Source organism: Myotis brandtii, unplaced genomic scaffold (assembly GCF_000412655.1).
Source record: "Myotis brandtii unplaced genomic scaffold, ASM41265v1 scaffold672, whole genome shotgun sequence".
NCBI lineage: Eukaryota > Metazoa > Chordata > Mammalia > Chiroptera > Vespertilionidae > Myotis > Myotis brandtii.
Window position 1 is genome coordinate 203,289 of NW_005370621.1, and position 23,919 is coordinate 227,207.

Genomic DNA, 23,919 nt, shown 5'->3' on the forward strand with positions numbered 1-23,919 from the left:
ACAAAGTGCTATGTGAATTCAGAGAAAAAAATAATTTTCAAAAGACTTGATCAGTGAAAGTGTGAAGGATGTGGTGAACAATTGTGTTTTGGTCATCCATTTCTCTTCCCTCTGGAGCAGTGGTCGCCAACCAGTGGTCCGTGGTCTGTGGACCACTGGTGGCCCGTGAGGTCCAAAAGGTTGGTGACCGCTGCTCTGGAGCATAGCACCTCCTTCCTTTGGAGGAACCGTTTTCCCTTTCACTTTGGGGTTCTTTTCTGGTAATATAGTTGGGCACATTCCCTTGTGCTGGGCCAATCCTAGTCTTTGGGAATTTGGGGGTTTGAATAAAGAAAAGTGACTTTCCTCTTGACTGGTAAAACTGCAAAGTCTTGTGTGAGATGTGCCTGACTTGTCTTTAGTCCGGTGGAAGGAGCTGAGCTTTGTTGGGACAGGATGATGGAGATATCAAGACTGAGGCAGGTGCTGAAAGTGGAGAGATGAAGTCCTGGAGGTCTTTTGGGCAACTGTAGGTTTGGGGGCTATGTCTTTACTGGGGTAAAGGCCTTACCACCTTCTCTTCTCCTGGGAATAATACTGTCCTTCTTTGCAAAATGAAATGTTATTAGAAAGTGATTTAAAACCCCCATATTATAGAGATATGCACAGATCCTTAGAAGGGTTGAGGTCTGTCTGGTGCTAAGCCAAGGCTCCTTCAACCACAAATTCATTGGAATGGACTCTAAGGTTTTATCTTTTTAGTCTGTTCTTTATTTACTCCTATTTTCTATGGGATATTTCTTGGTTTTGGATTTCAGGTGAGCTTTAAGGAGACGGGACAGACCATCTCTAGCCCCTGCAGAATGAGAGGATCCCTGGAAAGGACCTAACAGTTCCTAGTACCCAGTCCTTATTTAATTTGAGTTTGTTCATTCATTTCTGGTAGGATATTAAAAAGAGCTCAGCAATATGGGCAAATACAGTGTAGGACAAGCCTGTTTCTAAGCATGAGCTGGGCTAGCAAGGGTGGGAAGGTCAAGAAGAAGAAAATGTGTGTCTGTGTTGCTGCTGTTGCAACTAGCACAGGAAGAAATGTTTTCACACTGAAATGTGGGCTATCTGGAGATAGCCAGGGGAAAAGTGTTGATGGCTGGGCGGGCCCTGCTGGATGGAAGGGCCTGACAGTATGTGATTCCCTGCAACAAATGGTAGTGGTGGAGGGTGTGTACACACAAACACACACACACAGCACCCAGCCTCCAATTTCATCTCTGGCAGAAGATAACAATTCTCAGCTTGCCTTTCCAGGGTTATTTTTGGCTAGGGCTGTTGCTGATGGCAAAAGTTTCAGTCCCCCCACCCCACCCCCACCCTGCCTCCCTCCCTAGTCCTTGTTACAGCGAGAAACTTGTGCGAGTAAACTGCTCACTCCCAGAGGACGAGGAGACAGGGTTGTTGGTGAAAGTGGAGAGGATCCCAAATCCTCCTCCAGGCCTCACCACCCCCGGGTTATTTTCTAGCGGAGGTGGGCCCCGGAGACAGTCCATTGCTGGGGAAGGCTTGGGTCAGACACAAGAATAGGAGCCGCCAGGGGACGGGGTAGCTGGCACTGGGAACAGGTTTTGGGGACAACACCCCGAAAGTGAGTGCAGCTGGGGGAAAAAACTGCGGCCCCCTAGGGCCATCCAGCTGGAGAGGAAGTTTGTTGGAAGGTAGAGGGGCCGCTTGGAGAGGATCCACCGGTAGGTGCCGCGGGAGGGCGCAGGCTGCAGGCGGCTCGGGGAGGGGGCCGGGGCGCGAGGCGGAGTTCGGGCGCGCCGCCAGGTTGGTGGCCCCCCCTATCCCCCGGGCTGCAGATTCCCTCCGGCTCCCGGGAGCCGCGGCAGGACCGGACAGGAGCCGCCATGGAGGGAAGCCCCATCCCGGTGCTGACCGTGCCAACGGCACCCTATGAGGACCAGCGGCCCACTGGGGGAGGGGGGCTGCGGCGGCCCACCGGGCTTTTCGAGGGCCAGCGCAACTACCTGCCCAACTTCATCCAGAGCGTGCTGTCGTCCATCGACCTGCGCGATCGCCAGGGCTGCACCATGGTGGTGGGCAGCGACGGCAGGTACTTCAGCAGGACGGCCACGGAGATCGTGGTGCAGATGGCTGCGGCCAACGGGGTGAGTTACCTGGTCGTCCCTCGCTTCCCGCTGCTGTCCCAGGTTTTCGCCCGCGCCTCCTTCTGCCTGCCGGCTTGGCACTCTCCTAGCCCGGGTCCTTCCCCGCAGTGTCCCACCACCGCCACTCTCCACAGCCTCCCTGGTGCACCCAGGACATTGTCCTATTTGCAGTCATCTTCTTCCACCCTAAAGTTTGGGTCTGCCAAATTTAACAGTAGTGTTGTCTCAGAGCACACAGCAGTGTTGATCCCTGACATATTTGGCAAGTTCAAACGGTGAAGGTTTTTAATATCGGTTCATGAACCCAGTGAAATTATTTTATGATTAATTTGATTCGGATGGAAATGGGGTAGGGATCAATTTGATGCTATGCAGCCTGGGCTCAGTTTCCTGGATACATCTTTAAATGGTCAGAAATAGATTTGCAATGCCGTTCTTAAAGCAATTCCCAACTTCTCTCCAAGATGCCCTTTGGCATTTGACCACATTTCATGCCTTTTCTCCCTTAGCGTTTCATCCTCATTTCCTCTCCATTCTCTCACGACCTCTGCAGCCTTCTTTTGCAATTGGAATTCTCAGACCCCCCTGCCCCCCTTCCCTTCTCCCTCCTTCCTTGATATCCTACTACTAGAAGCACCGGTTGCTATATCCTCATATCCCTATTTTCTTCCCAGTCCAGCGGCCTCTCAAGGACTTTTACAAGAGAGATAACTTTCACAAGAGATCTCTGAATTCTATATGGGAAACATTGTATTAAAGAGTAATTTCAGCTTTGTTAATGTGGTCAGACCCACACACATAGAACTTTCCTTTAAGTGAAATCTCTGCAGTTGTATGGGTGCGAACATTTAAAAAAGTGAAACTAAACAATTGTCTGGCATTTGGATTCCTTCCTTCCTTCCCCACTCCCCACCCCATTGTGTGTGTGTGTGTGTGTGTGTGTGTGTGTGTGTGTGTGTGTGTGAGAGAGAGAGAGAGAGAGAGAGATCGCCAGTGAGATTTGTAGTTGTTCATGCTTCATGTTTGTCTACTATAATTTCCCCTTCCCAATGCTTCAGGGATGAGGAAATAGTTTTTTTAAAAAATAACCAAAACCAATTGGGAGAAACAGGGCCAAAGAGTGAGTTGGGTTGTGGAATTGTGATTTCCAACCCTTAGCAGACAATGATGCTGGAGATAAAAGACTTGAATTTCTCTCTGGCTCTCACTTGGGATTGGTGAAAATTGGCTAGAATCAGGGATTTGCAAAGAGGTTGACAAATGGTCTTTTACTCTTGCCTGACAAAGCTGTTCCTGTGGAATGATGGAGAATAATGAGCCTTGGGAGAGCTATGGCAGCTTTCATACTCCTTCCAGTTTTTTCCAGGGATGAGAGAAACATAGCCTGTCCAATATTTATTGTGGGTCAGGATATTTTTGAAGCTTATAGTTGTTGATTTGCATGGGCAAATTATTATGCTTTATTATTTCTTGGCACACTTTAAGGATGCTTCAACCTCTTAATACAGTGGTTTCTCTGGTAAACACATTTTATTAACTTTGAACAAAGTTTATTTTAGGCGATAGTTAGCATAAGCTAATATATGCTTAAAATAGAGTTAAATGTAACCTCACAGTGGTTTTGAAGAATCCATATAGAAGTCCATCTCTTAAATATTCTGAAAGGACTACTTCTAAGGCAGGTGGACATGGGTGAAGAGAATGGTGGCTATTTATCAAAATTTCAAACAGCTCATTTAAACCGATCTTATCCTTATTTTGTTCAGTTCTTGGGGACTTTTGCTAAAGCGAAGTGAATAATCAGAAGGCTGGCTTCTGGGAAAGGCAGTTTTGATAACTGTAAGCAAAATTGGTCTTGAGTAATTGCAAATTGGTGGGAATGGACTTGTCTCCTAATTTGGACTGTTGAGTTATATTTGGGAACGATGAACTTTGATTCCAAATGCTTTGACCTTTTTTGATTTCTTATGAAATATTCAATAAAAGGCTAGAAAATAGTAGAAAAATAGAGTTTCTTTTTTTCATTCTGACTGGAATCTGACGGGGGGGGCTGCATTCTCTCTATCTGAAAAATCTTGGTTTTTATTAAAAATGCTAATTTTACAAAACAATTTTTTATAAAAAAGCAAAAACTTTAGTTCTTTGATTATGTAACTGATGGAGGAGAACAGAAGTTTGGAGTTTATAAAATGATAAACTACATTACCAATGTTTTAATATCTCATAAACTTTGAAATGGATTCTCAGATATATCCCTGTACAATTTGGGATTTCCCATTTTTATTATAAAATTGTGAAATTCTTAAACTTTTGGAAAAGTAGAGAGACTAAATAATGACATTCATATGCCCATACCCTAAATTGTTAACATTTTTTTCTATACTTATTTCATCACTTTAGGGAGTAAAGTATTTTAAAGTATACTAAAGAAAATTACATTTTACCTCTAAATTCTTTAGTATGGATCTCTAAAAAAAAGGAGAACATTTTCTTTGACAATTACACTTTCATTCCAAACAAAATAAAAAGTGATTTCTTTGTATCATTTATTACCAAGCCCACATTCAGATTTCCTCACTTATTTTAAAATGCTTTTATAGTCGGTTTGATCAAATTGGTTTATTCTAATCAATAAACACACATTGCATTTGGTTATTTGTCTTAAGTCTCTCTTAACCTAGAAAATATTTCCCTCTTTATTTTTATTTTGTTAATGAAAATTACTTGTTGGAGAGACTAGGCCAGTCAATTGTCCTATAAAATCTCCCCTCTCAGCCCCCCCCCCCCCTTTTTGGAATTTTTTATTTATTTCTTGATGGTGTCATTTAACTTTTTACTATATTAATTTGTTACTATACAAATTTACTATATTAATTTGTACTATATTTTATTTGTTTGTTGAACTAAAAATTAGTTGCAAAAGCTTAATTAGATTCGGGGTCAACAATTTTTTTACAAGAATATTTTATACATGATGATATATGTTCATGTGTATCACATTAGGAAACATAATCTCTGGTTGTTCCATTATTCGTGAGGCTGAAATGATTACAGGGTTATTGTGGTGATTGCCCGTAGCTTCTATTATATCCCGCCTTGGGACTAGCAAGTAGCCTATAGAGTGAACTAAGTACCATGTAAATATTTGTTTCCTTATCAACTTTCATCCATTTGTTTTAACATCCAGGAGTGATCCTGGCTTGAGTAAATTGTTTCATTAGGGATTTCAAAATGTTGATTTGCTAATTCTCCTATTCCTCCTGCATGTTTTAGTTGGCATTTTACTATAGATTGGGGCAGTTTCCTCACAACCGGGCCATTTAGTTATCCTGTAATAGAGTTCCCTCTGGAAAGCAGAATTTATATTTATTTCTCTCTTTACATCACCAGTTTTCATAGTAAGATTTGGTGAAACAGCAACTTCCATTGTTGTACATGACTTTTGTTTTGTTTTGCTTTCACTTTTTTAACTATTGCTATGGATACCTGGATTTTTATAGAATCAATTTGAATGGATTTGTGAGTGAAAAGGTACTTCTTTACCTGTTTTTGTAGTCTTTATGTGGCTATGTGAATATACCTAAAAATCTCCCTAGAAGTATTTTAATTCCCCTTTAAAAATACAAACAATGTCATACTAAAAAAGAAAAATAATTACTAAGTACAAAGAGTAAATTGTATCATTTAAATGAATTATGACTAAACTTAGTTTGTAACTAGTTGATTTTTTATTCTCTTTCTATTCCCATCTGCTTCAGATCCTCTTTAGGGGTTTAGATTCTCTATATACCAATTTATTCTAATCTCTTATGAGTTCAAGAGCTAAATACAACATAATGGCTACAAGAATGCCTTTGCCCTTCTCTGGGTAGATCCATCTAGCTAAGAGCATTCTCTCTCTCTTTCTCCTGTGTTATAATCTTTTTTTTAGTCCCAAACTACCTTTATTATTGGACAAATTAATAAAGCCCTGTATCTGCCTCAAGATCTTTCTGACTTTTTATAAAGTCTTCTCTCTCTGGAAATGACATTGTATATCAGCACTGTCCAGTAGAACTTTCTGTGATGATGGAAATATTCTGTAATCTGCACTGTCCTGGCCACTAGCCACATGTGGCTATTGAACACTTGAAATGCACCCACTGAAGAACTGAATTTTACATTTAATTTAATTAATTGAATTTTAACTTTAAATAGTCACAAGTGGTTAGTAGCTACCATACCAGACAGTGCAGCTCTATAACTTAACATTTAAAGTGTGTGTGTGTGTGTGTGTGTGTGTGTGTGTGTTTAATGGAGCCAGAGTATTACAGTCAAAGCAATTATAGGTTAAGTAAAGGTAAGTCATCAAATACGACAAATACATATTTGGCAAACCCAAACCAGACGATAGCCTAGGAGATAATGAGGTTTGGTAGAGAAAGCATTGTATCAGCATCTGGAAGTCTCCCCTTGATTTCCTACCTCTGCCTTGCAAGTTACAGGACAAATGCTTTAGCCTCTCAAAATACCTAGAAACCCCTTGTTTCTTCCTCTATAAATTTGGTATGACAGCATCACTGAATTATCCTGGGAGTCAGATAACGCACTGCATAGGAAAGCATTTAGAAACATCCATAGCACTAAGATATTTAGTGGAGTATTATTAAGGTCAACCAAATACATCTCAGATAATAATAATCTGAATGCATGTATTGAATAAACCATGCAATGGGCCCCTTTGAAAACAATTTATATCTCTTGTTTCATGTTTTAGTCAAGAGAAAATCCACTTGTTGACTAGCCATATACAGTATTGGGCATATGATGATCAGCAGCAACAACAACATTATTATCGAGTTACAGCATTCAAGAGCTTCTTAATTCCTTTTGAAACCCTTTTGAGGTGGAAGCTGAAGTGCAAGGGCATGAGGAAAGCTGGGTCAGAAAGAGACTTGGGTGTGCCTTCCAGCTAAGATGCTTGCACAGGTTATATTTGATTCTAACAGAACATGAAAAGGTAGTTCTAAAGAATGAGAATACATTTGCCTTGGCATTTATTAGACCACTAGAGGCCCGGCGCATGAAATTCGTGCACAGGTACAGACCCTAGGCCTGGCCTGTGATCAGAGCCATCTTTCCCAGCTGCCCGCAGCGGGCCCTGCCGCCTGCTGCCACCCACCCCCGGTTCTCCGTTCGCCATCAAGTGATCGGTGCCTGACGGCTGGGCGAAGGGACTGAGAGGTCAGTTGTTCCCACCTGCTTGCTGGCCCTGCCCCCACCACAGGTGGCCATCAGGTGATCGGAGCCTGCTGGCCAGGGAAAGGGACCAAGAGGTGGTCAGTGTGCCTCATAGTGACTGGTCCAGTGGTTGTTCTGGTCGTTCTGCTGTTAGGGTCAATTTGCATATTACCCTTTTATTAGATAGGATAGTACATGGGTGGGGGCCAGCTGGCCTGCCCTGAAGAGGGCCCCGGATTGGGGTGAGAGTCCCCACTGGGGGGCGGGGCTGGCTGGGGCGAGGGGCTGTGGGGTTTGCAGGCCAGCCCCGCCCCCGATCAGATTGGGGGTCCCTGCTGGGGGTGGGGCTGGCCTGGGCGAGGGGCTGTGGGCAGTTTGTAGGCCAGCCACGCCCCTGGCTTTGTCTGGAATGACGTCCAGAAGACATCTGGTCTATCCAGTCTAATTAGCATATTACCCTTTTATTAGTATAGATATGGGAGACACACTTTGGTGTAGAACCAAAGACAAGGAACATAGGCTTGGAAGGGGAGCAGAGTGGGATATGGTGTTGGGTGGAAAGTAGAGAGGGAAGAAAAAGGAAGCACGAGAGGGAAACCAGTGCTTCAATACATAAGGCTTCTTTCCTGGAATGGATGTGGAAATCTGGGGTTGGCTGGCTCCAGGTCTTATCTCTTGAAGTGAAAAAGAACTGAGTGGTAATTGCTATGTATTTTCTACTGGTTTTCACTACAGAATAGGTACAGGTGGCTGGAATGAGCTACTTTGGCCCAGATGTTAGCAAGGTTTATAATCTCTCTATATAAAAGTCTAAGCAACTGGCTGACCGACTGACTGTCCAGTAGCTATGATGTGCACTGACCACCAGGGGGCAGACACTCAACGCAGGAACAGAAACCACAGGCATGGAAACATGGAACAGACTGATGAATCTCAGAGGGAAGGGGGGAGGGGGAAAGGTGGGAAGAGATTAACCAAAGATCTTATATGCATACTAGAGGCCTGGTGCACGGATTCTTGCACCGGTGGGGTCCCTCAGCCTGGCCTGCGGGGATCAGGCCAAAACTGGCTCTTCGACATCCCCTGAGGGGTCCACAGGCCAGGCTGAGGGACCCCACCACTGCATGAATCCATGCACTGGGCCTCTACTACATTAGAACTCTAAAGAGCCTTCCATTACTCTGTCTTGCTTCCCTTCCCAAATCCCCATTCATGGAATTGGGAAATCTATTATATGAGCAGCAGCAACTTTTAGGGAGCCTATGGTTCCATCCATCTATGTTTGGGCCAGTTCATTCTTAAATCTTTAGCCTCAAGTCCTCATTTACTTTGTGTGTGTGTGTGTGTGTAAGTAAAGGGAGTGGGAGAGGTTTTGAGAACAGCTGGGCCCTCCCAGTTGCTGGGGTGGGTTATTTTAAGCTTTGTTTAATGTGTCCAGAGACCCAGATGGCATTTTTAACTAAGCTGCTTTAGTAAATCTTCTAATAAAGCATATGATGTTTATTGAAAAGACAGACACACATCAGCAACATTATGTGTGAAACTTGCCCTGAGAATTTTCTATGAAACATCTGTTCTCTTGGAGCCATTTGTGAACTCTGAAGTTTGCTAGTTTCTGTACAGACATAAAGAGTAGAAGTTGGAACTGATTTTTGAGGAATCTCAGCACAGGTATTGGCTTCACTAATCTTAACGCACATCTCTTGATCCTTGGCCACTCTTCTTTTAGACAACAGTAACATGAACAAATGCTGTAATAGAATTTGAATAGGATTATTGGGGAATGATAGGCAGGGGAAAGAAGGTCTAAATTTCCCAGGGATTTTTATATAGAAGATAGAAAGCTAGGGCTACAATGTTCTTTGTTAGCCTACAGCCTTGACAATTAATTGCAAACACTCAAGACTTGGCCAATATGCCTTAACTGTTTATACTTGCATAGCCAAAGGGAAAGTTTTAGGTTCTTTCATCTGCCTTGACTCTCATTAGTTATGAATAAAAGGATATTTAGAATATACACAAGACTTGCTAAAATCCACATTTTCTGAGTTCTTGGATATCTTTCATCTCTTACATCTTTAGTGACATCAAATTTTGGACTACAGTCTGTATTTGTATGAAAAGTTTCAGGAACATTCAATCCACAAAGAAATTCTTTTTATTGGCAAAAAGTCACAGAAGTTTTTCTTTCCTTTCCAAGTCTCTAATAGGTGCTTTGTACAAATATAATATTAAACTATTGCCAGTATATTTTTCTCCTCTGATAAGAGTCCTGTTTTGTAGCTGGCAGGGTTGGGGGAGGGTATCTAGTTTTGCATTTAGGAATTTCTAATGGTAAGAGAAAAGAATTTGAAATCATAAAGACCAAAGTTTATCCCATTAGACAAAAGACCCCACAAAATATTGGGAGGAGAGTTTTACTACAAATGATTAATGTCTACAATACATGAAAAGAAATTAAGAAAATTCAAACAATTAAAAGAAATATTGTCAACAACACAAACACATGAAAAGGGGATCAGCCTCATTAATAAACAAAGAAATATAAATAAGAGCAACCCATCAGTTTGAAAAAAAATAAAAATACTCAGAGTTTGGTGTGGGTGTGGAAAATTGTCATGTACGTACACTGTTGGTGGAAGTTAAATTAATACAACTTTTTGCTTAGGCAATTTTGCAGTATATATCTAAATTAATAGAGTTCTTGTTTAATAATTCAGGAGTCCCTTAATCTACAACTTTATCCTGGAGATATTCCTAATACAAATGTGCAAATGTCTCTGTATAGGAATGCTCACTGCAACATTTTGCTAAAGAAAAACTTGGAAACAGTCTATATGTTCAACAGTAGAAAACAAGTATATAATTTATGACACAACCTCACCATAGATACATTAATATTCATAAGCATAGGAGGTGGATCTATATGTGGCATGAGAAAGATGTGAGTGATAGTTTGTTAAGTGAATCAAAGTAATTAGTAGAGTATCTTGTGTAGCATGATCCCACTTTTGTGTATATAATTTAGGCACAGAAAATAAGGTTGGAAGAAGCACACTCCAAACGGCTAACAGTGAATATATCTGGGGTCTGTGGGTGTGTATGGAGAATTCTTTTCATTTCTACTGCATATACTTCTCTCTATTAACTAATCATATATCTATATGAATTGCTTTCATAATTAAACATGTCAATAAAGAATAACGAAGAAAAAAGAAGCAGCTCTGGATTTGAGTCATGGTACTACCATTGGCAACTTGTATGCCCGTGAAGTCACCTAGCCTTCTTGGGTTTGTTTTCTCATCTGTAAAAATAGGGAAAGTAATAATACTTGCTCCCATATCTTCCAGGATTGTGGGAGGATTGAATGTGGTAATGAATTATTATCAATTATTTTATTCACTCATATTACCAAACTATTTTCCTCTGATTAAAGTAAAAGGACATGTACATATGGCCTTTTTAATCTCCAGAGCTTTACTGATCAGAGGTGCCTGTGGATGTGGTGCTTACATTTGCTTTGGTGAGGCTTCCTCTTGACTTTTGGTATTCCTCCCCAGTGCAGGTGTGCACGCACACACAAGCACTCCTGCACCCACTCACTGCCATGGTACTTGAGGGGACAGCTGCTCTGGCATAGACTGTTAACTCAACTTAAGGGACTTATTTTCTTTTTTAGCATGGTCTGTGCATTATTTCCTGTTATGAATTAGTTGTGTCAGTGCCAAACTCTTCTACCTTAAACCTTTCTGAGGCTCAGGCTGTGTTAAGAGCATCCCCCCAACCCGCCCAGCCACCCCACTGTCCCCTCCTGAGGCCAGATCTTAGTCTGCTCATTTCAGGATTTTTAAGCCTAATGGACTGGGCCATGTGAGAGATTACTGAGAGGAATAAACCAAGTAGGGGCTAAGAGACTCCAGGCTAATCTGCTGAGTAGTCTGGAAATGCACAGCTGCAGGAGTTGGTGATGCTTTAAAATACTTTGTCAGGCTATTTGTTAGGTCGCCTGCTTCTGTGGCCCTGCCGAATGCTTGCTTAGGAGGCATAATCTTTTTTGGACAGGAGCTCCCAAATGTAAAGTGACAGATGCTAATGTGGAATATAATACAGAAGACCCAGCTTTGCTGTCATAAATAACGGTAAATTGTTTAATCTTGCTGAGTTGTAAATCTATGATAGCCAGATGTCTTTAGTTCATTGGAACATACTATAGGAGGTGGGGGCACTTAGCAAATGGGCAGTAATGATTAACCAGCCAGACACAAAGTGGTCTGATGGAATTTATTTGAAGATCCATATAAATGTATTTTAATTGATGTGACAACTACTCATGGAAAAAAACATAGCTATAAAGAGAGACTTTTGTTGTTGTTTTGGAATATATATATTCTATCTACAGAGGTACCAAAGATATTGCGTTTTTGTTTTGGAATATGTATGTGTGTGTGTGTGTGTGTGTAAAAATCATTACACAGTAAGTTCTCACTTAACATTATCAATAGGTTCTGTAACTTTAAGTGAAATGACATATAAGGAAACCAATTTACCATAGGCTAATTGATATAAATAAGAGTTAAGTTCTATGGCATCTCATTGATGTTATAATGAAATGATATCGAACAAAATGGATGTTATTCTAGGACCTGCTTTATTAAAAAATTTTTATATACCTATAAAGGTGCCAGATGTAAAGTATTCTAAAGAATTTAGGTAGTTTGTCAAGTAGCATATGTGTGTGCATCTGTGCATAGGACACCCCTCCACCCCTGCAAAGAGATATATATTCTTCCCTGGATATATTCAGGAGGAAGATAGAAGAGAGTCCCAGATGTCAGAAGTGTTTGAAGGCTTTATAGAATTGAAGGAGGTGACTAAATGTTCCCAAATGATCTATGTTTCTATGATAATAAGTAGAACTGATGCTGGAGTTGGATGGACCAAGACTAGAAATATAAGCAATTTAAGTCCTACTGTTCTAGGCAGGAAGCTATGTTGCAAGGACATCTTTCTGCAGTGAGCTCAACAACATGGGTAAGTTAGCAGGCCAGCCTAGTATACACCAGTGGACAGTGCAAGTCAGAGGCATGGCTGAGGGAAATGTCAGAAGATCCAGGTCGAACAAGGATGCAGACATGGTCCTGTCACTCCTTACCATGCACTTCAGTAGTCTCTTAGTGATTAGTTTTGGTGGTTAAAGAAGAAAGAAGACATTATTGTCATGCAGGCATGTTTCAACTAGTTTTTTTAATTTAATTATTGGCACACTATATTCAGTTTATTCCACAGTATGAGTTCAGTCCTCAAACATTTTTTTAGTTGCACATATAAAAACTTTAAGTGAAAGAACACTTTTTTTATTGGTCAATAAATGATAGTACATTTAAATAATGGAAGACTATATAGCCACTAAAATCATGTTATGGAAGAATATTTAGTGATAGACAGATTTTAGGGAAGGGCTAGTTATATTAAGTGCAAGATGTAGGCCACACAAATTTTTTTTTGTAAAAAATCATAAACATAAAATGAAAGGGAAGGAGGGAGAGAGAGAAAGAGAGAGAAAAAAACAAAAACAGATAGACAAAAGACAAAGGATGCACACAGAGATGTTAACAGTAGTCATTTATAAGTTTACAGATGATTTTTATTTTTCCTCTTATGTACTTCCTAAAGGTTCAAAAAAAGGAACATGCAAATATATATTTTTGTAATTAGAAAAACATTACAAGTTATTAAAACAATAACAAATTCATTCAATTGCTATGAATTAAGAAATTCATAATTAAGAATTAAGAAATGACACCAACAAGGAATGTAAGTGAAATGTATTGAGAGTTTATTGGGTGGCAGATATTGAACTGGAGCTCAGCTGTATTGGCTTTCATCTTCCATCTTGTGATCATTTAGATCTTATACATAATAAAACTGAGATACAGAGGGATTCAGGGTCTTGTCCAAAGTCACATACCTAATAGGTGGCAAAGTCAGTTTTTACATCCTTTCCCATTGGATACCAAAATCTCAACTTATCTCAGGGCACTCAACTCTGCCTCTTGACCCAGGTAGATTCAATGGTTCTCATCCTGGTCCCAGTGGTGTTGGTCAACTCATGAAATGGCAGCAAAGAGGGCCCCTTCTTGTTTTAGTGAACCAAACCCTGTACCTTAAGGTAAATAGTTCAGCATTTTCCAAGCATTGAATTGCCTTATCACCAGAAGGAACCTAAGCTCCAATTCCACCCCCTCATTTGGCACCCGAGGAAAGCCAGATTGCCTGATCCTTTCAATTATATTTTGAGAACTGGTGGGCCGATTGAGGAACAGAACTTGGGCCAAGCATCTAGGTGCCTGTAGATTGTCTGAACTTGTTCAGATGTTAGGAATCGAGTGTGAAATCCATCTTGGTTTGGTTCAAATGGACTCTTGTCTCTTGCTTCCAGCCCCTGAGTGCGTGTAAAGACATCCAGGGGGACGGGAAGCTGAGGATGAGTTGGGTGCTCCCATCTGGTCTCCATGTAACAAAGCGTTTTACAGCACAATTATCCATGAGCAACTGGAGAAGTCCCTTGGTGTTTGGATAACCACATCCACATCTTGAGTTCGTTATGTCTTGAAATTCCACTTAGCCATCACCTGCTTACTCATGTGCAGCACTGCGTAAGGGCTGGCTCTCCTCTTTGACAGCTGGGACAGAAAGGCTGAAGCCTTGCCATCCATGGCAGTTTAGCTTTGGACTGCCTTTGTGTGTTTTTTTTTTTTTTAACTGAGAAGACAGGAAACAGGCATCTCTGTGTGTATGGCTTTCCATGCACTTTGTAGATGGACTTGGTGGCGGCTGTGTGGTCCTGTACAACACTCTATCTCTGTACCATCAAGGAAGTTTCTGTTTATTGTTCTCTTCACTCTCTCTGATTCATGTTGGGAATTATGGGGATATGACACAATGAATGGAAGACATTGAGGAATCTCATGTTTACTTTTTCTTCTCTGTCTTTGGGACTCTTTTTTAAAAAATGACTTACTTAAAGCGAAAAGGTAATCATCAAGGGGATGTCTTATTTAAGGGAGTTCACACATGAAAAGAGTCCTGCTTTCTTTTTTTTTTTTAAATATATTTCTTTATTGATTTCAGAGAGGAAGGGAGAAGGAGAGAGAGATAGAAACATCAATGATGAGAGAGAATCATTGATTGGCCACCTCCTGCACACCCCCCACTGGGGATGGAGCCTGCAACCCAGGCCTGTGCCCTTAGCCGGAATCGAACCCGGGACCCCTCAGTCCGCAGGCTGAGGCTCTATCCACTGAGCCAAGCCGGCCAGGGCAAGAGTCCTGCTTTCATTAGTTACTGGGGAAAACTCATCTGGAGTCAGAATTCTGCATATACTCTGAGATTCTAACCTGTGGGTTTAAATTGTACACTGCTGCTCTCTAGGATTTTAATTTGAGCTAATTAAAAACTGAACACATACTAAATCTAATTTAGAAGAGTAGTTGGTAGCATTCTGAAAAGAAGGATCCATCAGAAATAAAATCATTAACAAAATTAGTTGTATATGTACCTGGTATAAAGAAATGAAAGTGCTGAGAGAAAGCTTTGTGTAATAAATTTTTTCTTTCTCAGGACACTAGTCTGTGGCATGTGGAAGGGCATATTAATTCTCTCTGCACCTCCTATGCCCACTCATGGGTGGAACAAATAATGGTACAATCTAGGTGAGGTGAAAGGGTTGATGAAAGGCATTGGTATCGCATTAGAAGGATAGACCCAGAGAGATCATAGGGAACTGCACCATAGGAATAATGGTGATTGCATGAACTTGTTCCTACCTAGTCATGACTTCTAAATGCTTAGGGAAGGGGCGACATAGCAGGGAGATTTGCCTTATGTCAGGAGTGGAGCTAAGACTCATATCTAGATCTTCTAACTGCAGTAGCCACAGGAAACCAATATAGATTTTGCATTCCTTTATATATATATTGTTTTAGTTTCCTAGGGCTGCTTTGACAAATTACCATAAACTTGGTGGCTTAAAATAACAGAAATTTATTCCCTTACAGTTCTGGAGGCTGATAGTTGAAATTAAGGTGTCAGCAGAGCCATATTCCCTGCAGAAGTTCCAGGGCAGCATCACTTCATGCTTCTTCCAGCTTCTGATGACTGATATATTCCCTAGCTTTGGCTGTAGCACTCCAATCTCTGGGTCTGTCCTCACACTATCTCCTCCCCTGTGTGCTTCTCTTTTGTGTCTGTTTAAATAAGAACAGTGTACTATGGCTTCCATAATAGAAAAGGTCCAAGTATAATCAACTTGCCATCAGGTCACTGACTGATGACCCTGGGAATGGTGCCATATTAGGGACTCGGTGTTGGTCCCTGCTGCTAGCAGATTGGACAGTCAGCAGTGGCTGTAGTCAGGTTGGCCTTGGTAATTCTAGAAGTCTATGTTACTGAGCCCATGTATAACATTCTTCTGCCACAAGGGCCACTGTGTTCCTGAGCTCCTTAGGCAATGACAGGAGTGGCTGGGAAAAGAGGATGACTAGTATTCACAAAACAGATCATTCTATTCGCTTGATTCTTAAAACCCTCCTCTGCTGAGGTTACCTTTTGGTAAGCATTCACATGGGACACAGATACATTCAGAACTTTCCATATCTTTCCTTTGCAGCTCAATCACTCATTCTCCCCTATCTTCTCCAGCACTATTGTGCCTCAGTACCTCTTAACTAGATTTATATATTTTGTCCAGTACTACTTCTTTCCCCCCCTGCTATTTATAGGTTAACGAACAGGTTTGCATAAGTGAAATTTCCAGATAACTAAAATTTAATCTGTTAAACCTTCAATTATAACTAAGTTGTTTCAGGTTAAAATTTTATTCAAGTGTATTTTTCCACTTTAACCTTTCAAAAGAGAAATAATTAAAATTTAATAAGATAAAAATTTACCTATGGTCTCTTTTACTTAACAAATAAATCATATATACGTATTTCTGTATTTTTCTAAGTTCTGTCCCCAAAGTGTACATAATTTTACCTTCCTGTAATAGCATAAAAGTGACTTTGTATTCTGCATTTTTGAATTAGCATGAAAACATTGTCTGTGTTTCTTCTCTAACTGAAAGAAAATGTAAGCTATTATAGCAAATAAAACTGAAAGGTACCCCATTTTTATTGCCTTAAAAATAATACAAAGTTATTTCTTATTCACATCATAGTCCACTATGGATGTTCCTGGTGGGCAAAGACTCTTGTCTATCCAGTAAGGCAGGTTCCTTCTACCATGTGGCTCTGGCATCTCCTAGAGCCACGTGGTCACCTATATTGAGTCTGTGGAAGGAGAAATAAGTGGTGTAGAGAAGGCATGTATCCTTCTTCACATCCTTAGTTCAGGAACTCATATTACTTCTATTCTCATTCTCACACTAGTTTAACACTCAGTGTGAAAACTAGTCATGTGGCCACACCTAGATGCAAGGGTACATCTAGATAATAGAGCCCCTATCTGGGCAGCTGCTCCTCAGCAACTCTATACTATGGAAGGGATCATAACTTTTTGTGGATTAAAAAACCAAGTCTGCCACAGCTGCACAAGTTTTATAATTACCCTTTTAAATGGCTGAAGAATATTCCATAAGTCAATACATTATGCTTTATTTAGTAGGTTCTTAATTATTAGACATTTATAAAGATTGCTTTTAATTTTTCACTTCCAATGAATACCACTATAGGAAATATTTACACATACATACCTCTTTCTGTTTAAAGATTATATCTTTAAGAATGATTCTTTAATCCATTTTGAGTTTATTCTTTGTATGGTGTAAGAAGGAGATCTAGTTTCATTTTTTTGCACATATATGTCCAATTTTCCCAACAACATTTATTGAATAGTCTGTCCTTATTGTATGCTTTTGCCTCCTTTGTTAAATATTAATTGATTATAAAGGCATGCATTAATTTTTGGGCTCTCTATTCTGTTCCATTGATCTATATGTCTGTTTTTATGCCAGTGCCATGCTGTTTTGATTACTGTGGCCTTGTAGTATAGTTTGATATCAGGAGCATGATTCCTCCAACTTTCTTCTTCTTTCTCAAGATTACTGTGGCTATTCAAGTTCTTTTTGGAATACTTGTTCTACTTCTATGAAATACACTGTTGGTATCTTGATAGGGATTGCATTGAGTCTGTAGGTTGCTTTGGGTAGTACAGAAATTTTAATGATGTTAATCCTTCTTATTCATGAACACAGTATATACTTCCACTTATTTGTATCTTTTTCAGTTTCTTTCTTCAATATCTTATAATTTTCCAAGTATAGGTCTTTATATCCTTAGTTAAATTTACCCTTAGGTATTTTATTTATTTTGATGCAATTGTAAATGATACCGTTTTCTTAGTTTCTCTTACTGATAGTTATTGGTGTATACAAATGCAACTGATTTTTGGATATTTGTTTTTTATCCTGCTTTACTAAATTCATTTATCAGTTCTTGTAGTTTTTTTGTGGAATCTTTAGGTTTTCTATATGCAGTATCATGTCGTTTTCACATATGCATGTCTGCCTATTGAAATCATTCGTATGTGGCCTTACAGGAGGGATCCTGGATGCAGATGATTTGCCCACATCTCATGTGAGAGAATCCCTGAAGTCTTTATCTGTAAGCACATAGAGACCCTTGCACTGACTTTAACAGCTGCTCAGCTTCCTTCATCCATGTGGATCGGGATTGGTGGATCCCATCCCTTCTCCATAGACATTAGTGGTCTCTTCAATTCCAGGCTATTTCATCAGTGCTCTGCTAGGTAGTCTCAAAAATTCATCTTTGAACAATTGTGCAAGGATTTCTGTGGGGTAACCTCCTAGGAGGAGCACTGCCAGGTGCAGGTGTGCACCTGTGGGACTTTGGCAGATCCTGCACACTGTTCTCCCAGAGGGTGGCCTTTCCCCTCCTCCCCAGGGGACCTGCTGGGGCCTCTGCTGCCTCATTTTGTCCTCAGGGTTGATTGCCACCAGACCAGAAGCCTGCCAGTCTGATGGTGACAGTGCTCTCTCCCCAGTCTTGACAGTGGGTCGGATATCTCTAACAGGTAGAGTTGGGTGCATTGCCTCTTGTTGGAAGTGTGTTTGCCCTTTGTCCCTTTAGAAAACATCCACTTTTAAGAGTTATCTGCACCATAGGAATTTTAAATCTTTCTCTGGCCTTGGGTTGTGAGGAATGCTTTTCAGGTTGTGGTTTGTCTTCCCAGATTTCTTCATTTTTCTCCTTTTAGTTTTGGGCACAGGAAGAACCAGCAGTTACCTGATTGGCTTTTGACTCTGGGATCACACTTAGCACAGTGGTCTCTACCACAGGATTATACACATACTTAGGAAAAGGGGCTTCTTTCTCCCAACCTCCTACATCTGACCTCAAATCCACATGGGATTTCCGTTTCAAATAACAAAAATGCTACTTCAGATAAAAACCAACAAAAATATGTGAGCAGACACCTATTGTAATATTCTATGTATAGGGAACATACAGAACATGTAATGGAACAGAGACAGAAAGCAGACCAGGGGTTGCCAGGGGCAGGAAGAGTGGAGAGTGACTACTGTTGGTGTAGGGTTTCCTTTTGGGAGATGGAACATCCTGCAACTAGACAGTGGTGATGCATGCACATCATCGTGAATGTCCTTCATGCTCAAGAATGACACCATTTAAAATGCAAACAATATATTTATTTATTTATTAAATTGAATCACCCCATGGAGAAACAAAGCATAAAAGAAGAAAGAATAGAGAAAAAGAAAAAGACCCCCAAATACCCTGAATAATAAAAATTAAAAAATAAAGCTGAATTACCCTATGAGAATAATTAAACAGAAAAAGAAAAGAAGAAGAAAAGGTCATCGAGGGGGGGTAGCACAAGTTTTTCTGAGGGGAGATAGCGAGCAGTCTCAGCCAGCAGCTCTGGAGCTGGCCCTGCTAGGTTTTCAGGAGGCAGCTCCTCCTCTGAGGCAGGACCCAGGGCAGGTTCCACGAAGGGTTCCTCATCCAGGGGTGGTGGGGCCTCAGTCATGTCTGTAGGTTCTTCCCAGGCCGGCTCCGGCTCCACAGCTATAGCTGGAGTAGCTGCTGGAGGTGGCAGGACCTCTGGAGGTGTACACGCCTGTAGCTTCCATCAGGCTCCTCTGTCTGGACTTCAGGTGTTACTGTAGGAGCCTCCTCTGCCTCCTGGGCCGGTGCTGGGGCTGTGAGAGGAGAAAAGATCACCCCTGTGCCTGCTTTTCCATATGCCCTTTCCTCCCCCCAAGGACATAACAGAAGCCAGAGCCTTTCAGAGAAGCCACAGCCCAGGACCCACCACAGGACGTGCTCCCCACCTGCAGTCCAGCGGGTGGGTGGTCTGGAGCCAGGCTTTGCCCCTGGCCAGTCTCTGGGGGTGCTCCCTGTGTGTCTGGCACTGAGCCCTCTCCATAAGCTCGCATGCACCTCCACCTCCTAGCCCACCCAGACCTCCTCACCCTTGGGCTCTGCCTCGTGGGGCTGCAGGTCCTCTGGCCCAGTGTGATTCACATGGGCCTGGTGCTCCAGGTAGGCATCACACATTGGGAACCTCTTTTGGAGCCTGGGGGTCTCCAGGAAGGAGTTGCAGAGTGCGATCTGCCTTTGCTGATTGAGCAGCTTCCAGGACGGAGGTCTACAGAACCTGATGGGCTTCGGGGGAGGACTCCATCTCTGGCCACTCAAGGGCCCTGGCTCCCCAGACCCCCAGCTGGCCATATGCACTACGGGCCTGCTCTGGCCCTCAGTAGTATGGCCCACCTGCCCCTCAATGGTGAAGGCAGGGCTGGGGTCTTCATGGACCAGCCGCTGCTCTTCCATGACTTGGGTTGAGCTCTGCAATGACGGTGACCAGCAGCCAATCCAGAGTCCTCAAGGCCTACTCTGCCCTAGTCACTGCTGCTTCTGCCCACTGGACCTTCTGCTCCTGGATCAGGCCCAGCCCTGTGTCTGCACAGACCTCCACCCAGGGGAAATGAGAGTCACCTCCAGGGCTTGGGATAGACCTCGGGCAGAGGGCACCACTCACACTCCTCTTCCACCCAGTGAGCCTTGACCTGGGTGTGAACATGACTGGTCCACCAGGCTTCTGACCTTCCCTACCCCCAACCTGTTCCTGCTCCTGGCAGGCCCTTTCTGTGTGACCCCCCCTTCTGTACACACACACACACACACACACACACACACACAAAGGGGACATCAGGCTGCTCAGGTAGGGTCAGAGTGGTACCCTGGCCCACACAATACTGCCCAGGGCCTCCCTGTGTTACCTCTGGCTTCAACCGTGTCAAGGGCAATAGGTGCCTGGGCTGAGCCCTGAACCAGCAGTGACTGCTGTGGAACATACTCTCATCACTGCCTCTCTTGAGGCCTCGGCCTCGGAACATGGGGGGAGACAACATGAAAACATGGTGTCCTTTCCAATGTCTCTATCCAAATGAGATGGGAAGTGGCAGTTATAGAATGGGGCTGCCTGTTACTAGGGGTCCAGGTTCTGTTGGGCTCCATTGTCAAGAAGTGAGGTCATCCCTGGGTCCCCTACCCCAGGCATCTCCTCAGGAAGAGCAGTGACCTCACTTCCTGACAAGATCAGTGACCTCACTACACTGAGCAGTAACCACACTACACCAAGAAGTACCATGGCCTCCAGAGTCCTTGGGGATCATTTGTGGGAGAAAGCCAGACCCCAAGCCTCATGTTGGGCTGAAATAAATTGAAATACATAGTGCACACACTTAGCTAGACAGGGACACTAAAACTAACTTTTTTTTGTTTTAAAGAGGGGCTGAGTAGGGGGAAACAAATGGAGATTTTTTAAAAATATATTTTATTGATTTTTTTTTACAGAGAGGAAGGGAGAGGGATAGAGAGTTAGAAACACCGATGAGAGAGAAACATTGATCAGCTGCCTCCTGCACACTCCCTACTGGGGATGTGCCCGCAACCACCGGAATCGAACCTGGGACCCTTCAGTCCGCAGGCTGATGCTCTATCCACTGAGCCAAACCGGTTAGGGCCTAAAACTAACTTTTAAATTGAATTTATTTATTTGTTGCAGTGACACTGGTTAATAAAATTGTATATGTTTCTTTAGTACAGTGATGGCGAACCTTTTGAGCTCGGCATGACAGCATTTTGAAAAACCCTAACTTAACTCTGGTGCCGTGTCACATATGGAAATTTTTTGATATTTGCAACCATAGTAAAACAAAGAGTTATATTTTTGATATTTATTTTATATATTTAAATGCCATTTAACAAAGAAAAATCAACCAAAAAAAAAATGAGTTCACGTGTCACCTCTGACACGCGTGTCATAGGTTCGCAATCACTGCTTTAGTACAATTTTATAACACATCATCTGTATATTGTATTGTGTGTTTACCACCCCAAGTCGTCTCCTTCCATCACCAGTTATCTGCCCTTTCCCCTCTTCTACCTCCCCCAGCACCCTTTCCCTCTGATAATGACCATAATGGAATATTACTTGTTTGTAAAAAAGAGGAAATCTTACCCTTTTCCATAGCATGGATGGACCAGTAGAGTATTATGCTAAGTGAAAGAAGCCAGTCAGAGAAAGACAAGTACCATGTGATTTCACTTATATCTGGAATCTAATGAACAAAATGAACTAACAAACAAAATAGAAACAGACTCATAGATGCCAAGAACAGACTGACAGCTGTCAGAGGGGAGGGGGCTTGGGGGCTTGGTGAAAAAAATGAAGGAATTAAGTGAGAAAAACCTGAGACACAGATATCAGTGCCAGAGAGAAAGTGGAGTTGGGGGAGGTAGAAGAGAGTAAAGGGGGAATAGATCGTGATGGAAGGAGACTTGACTTTGGGTGGTGAAAACACAATACAATATACAGATGATGTGTTATAGAATTGTAAAAAAATATTAATTCTAAAAGATAGGATATATAGAAATCAATGAATAAAAGTTAAAATACTTTTTCAGGTTCTTGAATCCACAAACTTACTCCTTGAGGGAAGTTACTAACTTGTATTCATTGTTGTATCTGTACGGTCTTCTACATTGTGTGTAATAATAAAATGAGTTGAGTGACCAAATAAATTTTAACAAGAGCATGTAGAACATAATTTATTATGGCTCTGGATAATAATATGAATGTAATTATTGTCCTATGTCTTTCCTGTCTTAATAAGCGGCACCAGCATTCATCCAAATCTAAAGGTAGAAAGCTGTGCAAGAAATTACCATAAAATTTAGTGGCTTAAAACAATAAATATTTATTATTTTTTACAGTTTTTGAGAGACAGAAGGTGGGTTGTTCTGGCTTGGGGACTCTAATGAGGTCACAGTCATGTATTGGTGGGGGCTTTGTCATGTGAAGGCTTGACTGGGAGCTGGAGGATACACTGCAAGATGGCTCACCTCCACGCTGGCAAGTTGGTGCTGGCTATTGGTAGGAGGTCTCAGTTCCTGTCCATTCAGGTGCCTACACAGAGCTTCTTGTGTGGTGTCTTCATGACATGCTGACTGGTATCTTCCAGAGGGAACAATCCAAGAGAGCAAGGCAGAAGAGGCATTTACAGCCTCCCCTTGGAAGTCACACACTCTCCCTCTTCAATGTTCTAATCACCCAGATCTGCCTCATTCATTGTGGGAGGGGACTGCCCAGAGGCATGAATGCCAGAAGAAGGGATCATTGGGAGCTATCTTGGAAGTTGGTTACAAGAGCTCCTCTCTTTCATATTTCATTCCACAAACGTCTTCTATTCATTCTCCTTCCAAAAATATATCTCAGATATAATCACTTATCTTCATCTCTATTGTCTCTAGCCCAATCCAAGACATTATTCACAATCAGCTCTGCTATAATAGCCTTTCATCTGATCTTTCTCCTTCTGCTCTTGTTACTCTCCAATGCATTTTCCATATAGCAGCCATTCATTTATCATTCATTGATTTTTTTTCAATTCATTCAACATATTTATCTTGTACTTACATGCTAGTTTGTTTCAGAATTTTAAAATATATGGCAGTGACTAAACAAAGTCCTTAGAACTTATATATAGTGGGAAAATAAATAATTTGGAAGATATTAGATGGTAATATGTGTAATACAGAAGAATAAAGCAGGGTAAAGTAAACAGAGACCTGTAGGGGAATTAAGGACTAATGGGTGCTGTATTATATACAGCTGTCAATAGTGCTATCTCTGATTATATTGGACAGAAGTGAGGAGGCATATGAATACCTGGGTAAGAGTGCTCTAAGCGGAGGAAAAGAAGGCAAAGGCCCTTCTTGGTGTGTTTGGGGAACAGTAAAGCAGCCACTGTGGCTGAAGCAGGGAGTGGGAGGGAAATGGCAGGCCATGGGGACCAGATCATGTAGGGCCTTCGAATCTATGATGAAGACTTTGGCTTTACCTTGGGTTGGTGGGGAACAAGAAAAGTCATGGGAATGTTTTGCTGACAAGATACAACTTGCTTTTTAACAAGATCATCTGAATTGCTCAGTCCATGATCTTTTAAAAT

The 23,919-nt window shown here is 41.7% G+C and overlaps 1 protein-coding gene across 2 annotated transcripts in view; it reads left to right on the top strand.

Moving 5' to 3' along the window:
- Nucleotides 1-1,418: 1,418 nt before the first annotated feature.
- PGM5 (phosphoglucomutase 5) overlaps nt 1,419-23,919 on the top strand; it is a 174,716-nt gene continuing 152,215 nt past the window's right edge. The window contains exon 1 of one of the 2 annotated variants that reach the window (XM_005881229.2): nt 1,419-2,144. In XM_005881229.2, the coding sequence (XP_005881291.1) occupies nt 1,884-2,144 (261 nt within the window). In that variant the 5' untranslated portion in view covers nt 1,419-1,883. The remainder of the gene's footprint in view (nt 2,145-23,919) is intronic. The other variant, XM_005881228.2, reaches the window with a different exon arrangement.